This window comes from Gouania willdenowi, chromosome 3, assembly GCF_900634775.1.
Source record: "Gouania willdenowi chromosome 3, fGouWil2.1, whole genome shotgun sequence".
Taxonomy (NCBI): Eukaryota; Metazoa; Chordata; class Actinopteri; order Blenniiformes; family Gobiesocidae; genus Gouania; species Gouania willdenowi.
This window is the reverse complement of record NC_041046.1, coordinates 13,483,055-13,489,248: the sequence shown is the minus strand read 5'-3', so window position 1 is coordinate 13,489,248 and position 6,194 is coordinate 13,483,055. Positions and strand designations below refer to the sequence as shown.

Below are 6,194 nucleotides of genomic sequence, written 5' to 3'. Positions count from 1 at the left end.
TCTGACACTAACTCCAAGGAGAGTGTTAATTCTGTTAAATAACACAATATTTTTGTGTACAATTTATGGACAGTATTAATCTTATTTTTGTATTTTCTTACATGTATACCATAACTGTAAGTTAGTATTCTTGCAGACATGAAACCATTTTCCACCTCCTAATATGTGAAATAAAGCACATTTGTTTCCTACAGTTGAACTTCCCCACATGAGACGTTACCAAATACGCCGTGCTAAACACTAAAATATTGTGTGGTGAGGGTCTTTTTCTTCTGAGCCCTTGTTTCTTTGGTTTCTATGGCAACGGGCTGTATTTAAAAGCCCAGAATGTTTCTCTTTTTTGTGATGTTTGCCGATGCCAATGTTGCCTGTATTTATGAAATGACACCATATTTTCAGAAAACTAACATACCTAACATGTTTACAGAGAAATGTTTGCTGTATATACATACATACATAAATATATATATCTTTTTATAGTTACTGTGCTTTGCACAATCAAGATATAGTTTGTTGCTTTTTGTCTGTGTTCTATCCCTGATGGTTGCAGCCTTTTTAAAGACTCCATTACAGAACCTCGAACTGTAACTGTTGGCTTCTCAGCTGCGTCAAATGGTTTAAGAGTGGCTTCTACAAAACATTTAAAAAGTAATAACAAACATTTGCCCTGATTAAAACATGAAGGGGGATTGCTTGGCTTACGTTGCTTATTGTTCCATTGAGCTGGCAACTGAATCTTTCCAAGTGTACCAGCAATGCAAAAAATGAATAAAAATGACTAGCAATTCACAGTGACCTCTGTTTTTTTTTTTGCTCCTCACCATGACCCCCACTAGTGGAAGGCGTGGCTGAACATTCTATCATGTGCTAAGCCTACTGGTGTCAAACTCTGATCTATGGGCCAAATCCTGCACTTTAGCTTACAGTAGGATTTTCTTTTTGTTTTTTCATGTTATAATTATTTTAAAAATAATTATAACATGAATCATCTTAATCACCATAAAGTCTAAGATTTCCCAGTCCCTCCAAATTCAAAAAAACTATCACTTCCCAATATTTACTGAGACTTGTTTCTCTCTACTCAATTACCGTAGTTACTTGATTTCTGTCACTTTTAATCAAACTGCCAGAATTCTAGGACTTCTGAGGTACATATTACTCATATCTAGGATTTAACACTTAAATAGTAAATGGACTTAATTTATATAGAGCTTTATCCCTACACTGACGTAGTCCCAAAGTGCATTACAATATCAGCTCATTCATCCATTCACATACAAGGCGCCCGTCGACCACTGGGAGCAACTTTGGTTCCAGTGTCTTGCCCAAGCACACTTCAACGCATAGGCAGGTATAGACTGGGATCAAACCCCCAACTTCTCGATCAGAAGACAGCCCCTCTACCACCTGAGGATTTTCTTAATTAAATAGGCAGTATTGTGAAAAAAAAAATGCTACAGTGATATACATCCCTTTAGCCTCATTCAGAGGACCAAAGTTGAAAAAGTACAGTTTCTTCCCTCCCTTGTTATTTGACATTTTGTAAAAAGTCAGCTCTCAATGGGCCAGTTGGATTTTTCTCACTTCGTGATGTCACATTGCAGAAACTCCTCCTCCTGAAAATCCTGGCTCCTCCTACCCTATATAAGAATGTGAGCCTCCTTCTCAAACTACCTCACAACTAAAACAAACACTGCAGTTTAATATAGAATATATATTATACTTTATTGTCAGAAATGTATTCTCTGTATTTAACCCCTCCCTGAGGAACAGTAGGCAGCCACAGTGATGAACCAGGGAGATTAGAACCAGTGAGCCTACGATTACAAACCTGCTCCCTTGACCACTAGTCCCTTTATCCACAGATAATATATTTACATTCAGTATATAGATTATCCAGTATGTAGATTATCCAGTAAATAGATTATCCAGTATGTAGATTATCCAATAAATAGATTATCCAAAGCACAGTGTGAGCGCTCACAATCAGTTCCATTTTTAGTTGCCGTTATACCGCCTAATATCGTCTTTGACATGATCTGATGTGTTTGTGACCCAATGCAACGCAGCAGTTGGACAAAACTGTAGACTATTGTCTTAAATGAACTTTTCCTGTGGTTGGTAGTGGTGAGGAGGACAAGGAAGTGACGTAGCCGCTCTGGTGAGTGTTTGAAACAGCTGACTCAGCTCACAGACTGCTGTGGTGATAAAAACACACCCTAAGCAGCGTTTGTCAGACTCACAATCACAATAGCCTCTTGGATAGAAAAAGAAAATCACTAGTGATCAACTGTGGCGTGAAATCAGGATCTATAGACACGCCTACTCATGCATATGCATGAAGGCTCCAAAACAGCCTGTTTATAGAAGCGTCATTAAAGGGATTTTTCAGAGTTTAAAACTCCAGAAAACAGGTGAGTTTGGGAAAATAAACCTCAAATACTATGTTGTTGGGGTTTTTAGAACAAATGGAGATGGGTGAAAAATAGCATAATACTGGACCTTTAAGTACAGACTTTTTTTTATACATGAAAAAATAAACTCCAAAAAAAAAAAAAAAAAAATTTAAAATTCCTAAAAAAAAAAAATCTGCATTATACAGTTGTAGCATGACTTGAGATTAAACTAGTACATACAGTATGTGGCCCCTGGAGTGACATCCCTGCTTTAGAAAAACAATTTTAGATAGAAAGCTGTTTTCATGCATTTCTTTGTAAATACTTTTAATTTCTAAGTTGACTCTGGGGCTCTTTGGGTTTTATTTTCCTAAATGAAGCTAAATTTGTTTGAAGCTTTCAACAATGTGTGACAAGGATTTTCCAATGGCTCATGAGTTATAGTAGTGGTTCAAACTTTTTTTTTGCTCTAGTACCTCCTTTCTTCTATTTCTGAATCCAAGTATCCCCTTTTCCTGACTATGTTTTTCTCAGAATACAAAAACAACTACTTGACTGACTGAACAAGCGATACCACATATTGTATTTTAAATAATCCCATTGTAATTAAGTGGAAATAAACAGTATTTTGTGCCCCATTTGAGAAACACTGTTATAGAATTGACTTCATACAAGCAAGCTGAGAATATCCTCAAATCTCAGCAGTGATGTTCAAATCTTTATGAAAAACAACATTTGTTAGCTTTTAGTTATCATTCTGTGCCCAATGAATGCACTCGTTTCTACTTTTCTTTTCTATTCATTAGAGTTCTTGACTTGTATCACGTTCACGATTCCGCCTTCTAATTTTTTTTTACTTGAATTCTAAACTTCTTTCATTTAGGTATGAATAAACAGAAATAAAGCACTTCTTCCTCATGTGTTTGTTTGGAATTTAAGTTTTTCACTTTCAAAATTAATTACTGTTGTCAGTTAGAAACTCAGTGTGGACTCAGTTAGAACCACTGTTCTTCTAATGTTCCGTTGGAAATACACTGACACTGGTTTGGATTGGTCAATCGTGCTGGTTTAAAAGAGCACCAAAAAAACCTAAAACTGACAAAGTTGTTATAAAAACACATTCTGTTTATTCATTCATATCAGGCTTACAAAATAAAACACATTTAAATGATAGAAAGGCTCCATCCATGCCACCACAGCAGCTTGTACTGGGTAACGGTCCTGGAAACAGCGACTGGTCATCAAGGCTTGTCCACAGATGATGATGATGGAGCTGATGAGTCACTAGGCTGCTAGTGAAGAAGAAAAAGAGCTTCATTAGTTTAACACAGCTGACTATAAAGCTTCCATCAGGTGTTTGTCGTTACATTTGCAGAGGGAGGTGTGGTGTCTGGGCTAGCGTCAGCTATGCTGGCCAGGTACACGATGTTACGTTGCAGGATCTGCTGATACCTGATGGAGAAGCACCAACATCACATTCAAAGAGGAAACACATTTAAACTGGTGATCCCTCCCACACTACATCATGTTTTCAAATGGGAAAAACTAGAAAACAAGGCTTGGACACCCACATAATGTCTTATTTTCTGTTGGTCTTCTTAAAAAGTGCATATTAACATGCGGAGATGTGGTTTTTTAGCAATGTTTACCAAACTATATTACATAAATTTAAGGCATTAAAACAAATGGCAATTCAAAAGTTTATTTGGCACTAATAAAACTATTTATGAGTTAATAGCAAACAGTAGCTAGATTAAACCAGATGTCTCAGCAAGATTATTTTTTATTTCCAGCAAGAATCTTGCTAGAATTACTATAGACCCTTTGATTGTTTGTAAACTTTGACATATTTTGTTGGGCGGGGCTTAGCCTGGAGGAAAAACCACAATTTTCTTCGTTTTTCTGAGCACGTGTGTCCGCTGGAATCCTATAAAACTTTAATTTGCATCCACTAACGTTATTCCACCTATTCTGGCACCCAAACACACAACAAGACGACATTCTAAAGCTGGAACATTACTAGCCTCCACAGTCTGTAGCCAGCGGCATTTCCTGTTTTGGCCTCCAGCTAGAGTTGTGACGTCACTCGTGACGTGTGCCATTAAGGGGTAAATACCAGTGGGCGTGCACTGTAGCTGTTCCCACTCAATGTTCTTAAAGCTAAAATACAGCGCTTAGGGGCGCTTCCATCTTGCAAATTTGGAGCCAGAGTCTGCGCAGTAGGGTCCGGTGGGTGGTAGCTGATAACTTACGCAGCCCAGCTACGTCAAGAACTTAAGTATTTTCTCACTGGAAATTCTACCAACGTCTTGTTCAGATGATCAGATCACAGAGGTTAGCACTAGCACTAGTAGCTCAAAAAAGATGAAATCACTGTCATATGACGTCAAATCCCATTTTCCAACCTCAAATAACTTATTTAAGACAAACCACAGAAAAATGAGCACTTCAACACAATGTAGGGTGATAATAACTAATGATCACACAGAGTTTAGGTGTGAAAAAAAATTATGTGACGAGTTTTTAATTTTACATTTTGACCAACGTCCCATCCGTTACTATTGAGGAGACGGGGTTTATGGCCTATACTGTAGTCAGTCAGCAGGGGGAGCTCTAAAAGTAATATGAATTATATTGAATAAAACATAATGTGGCTAAAAATGTCTCTGATTTCTTAATCTACTGTTTTATGTAAGTTATAATCTGAAAATGTGTCTCATATAATAAGATATTGGTTTTATAATATTAATTTAAAGTTGTTCAAGACATTTTATTGTATTGGTAACTTACTGTACATGCTCTGTACTTGTCGGTAATCGTGTGTGCGCGTTTCCCTTTAAATGTTGTTGCCGCAATGAATTGTGGGTCAGCATTATCTCGTCTCCTTCGGTAAAGGATGCATCCTAGGCTAAATGAGGTTATAAAGGAAGCATTGAGTCTCCTTTCCTGAGCTTTTAAAGAACTCGAACGCTCTTTATCATGGCCACCACTTAAACACTTACGGGGGTAAAGGAACAGTGGATAGGAAAGGAGATAGGAGGCACTATTCGGACGCTTCTGACGAAGACTGGCAGTTGACAGTCGAAACATGTCAGGAGATCAATGTGGATGTCCTAAGTATCAGTTGTCTTAAATAAATGAAACCTTAACATACTAAACCGGAAGTCGATTATTAGCTAAAATAATCCTCAGTTAAAGGCTATTCGTACGTGTTGACTTACTGCACACACTCCACTGCTCGGCCTTTCTTCATGTAGTCAGCGATACATCGGACTAACTGATCGTTTTCGTCCAGCAGCTGAAACAACACAAACACACACCATTATGTAATAATTGACATTTACACACATGCGCGCGCACAGACGGCATTTTCAAAAAGATAAAGGTTCAAAACCATCAAAACACAAGGCCTTTCGCATATATATGTGTGTGTGTGTGTGTATGTAATGAGTATTTTACCCTTTGAATGGTTTCTTGGTTGATTTTTGCCTTCCCTCGTAGTCTCTTTGGCACAAAAACAATTGACATGTTTGTTGTCTAGCGGCCATTTCTTCTTCTGTGGTTTTACCAGCAGCCTGAATGTACTCAACAGCACCTTCTACCGGCAGAATGAGAGATAGTGAGGGCACGTTAAGTCTAATTTCTATATTTGTTTGTTAAGGTGTACGTGAGTGTATGGTTCCACAGCAGTTTATCACTGAAAGATTATCCCGTGTAATAGCAAAGTTTAACACGTAGTAATGTTCGACTTGGTGACGCTACGAGGTTTTACCGCCACCTGCTGGAAGTATCGTGTTC

General features: G+C 37.8%; 1 protein-coding gene across 2 annotated transcripts; it reads right to left on the bottom strand.

Moving 5' to 3' along the window:
- Positions 1 to 3,500: 3,500 nt before the first annotated feature.
- Positions 3,501 to 6,062, bottom strand: ss18l2 (ss18, like 2). 2 transcript variants are annotated; one of them, XM_028440235.1, is made up of 4 exons: positions 5,856 to 6,062; positions 5,618 to 5,694; positions 3,764 to 3,848; positions 3,501 to 3,685 (listed from the first exon to the last, which is right to left on the bottom strand). In XM_028440235.1, the coding sequence occupies exons 1-4, from the start codon at positions 5,922 to 5,924 to the stop codon at positions 3,638 to 3,640; spliced, it is 279 nt and encodes a 92-aa protein (XP_028296036.1). In that variant the 5' UTR covers positions 5,925 to 6,062; the 3' UTR covers positions 3,501 to 3,637. The 2 variants fall into 2 exon arrangements, with proteins under 2 accessions (XP_028296036.1, XP_028296026.1); XM_028440225.1 differs by having other exon boundaries at positions 3,501 to 3,688; positions 5,856 to 6,043.
- Between the last annotated feature and the right edge of the window lie 132 nt (positions 6,063 to 6,194).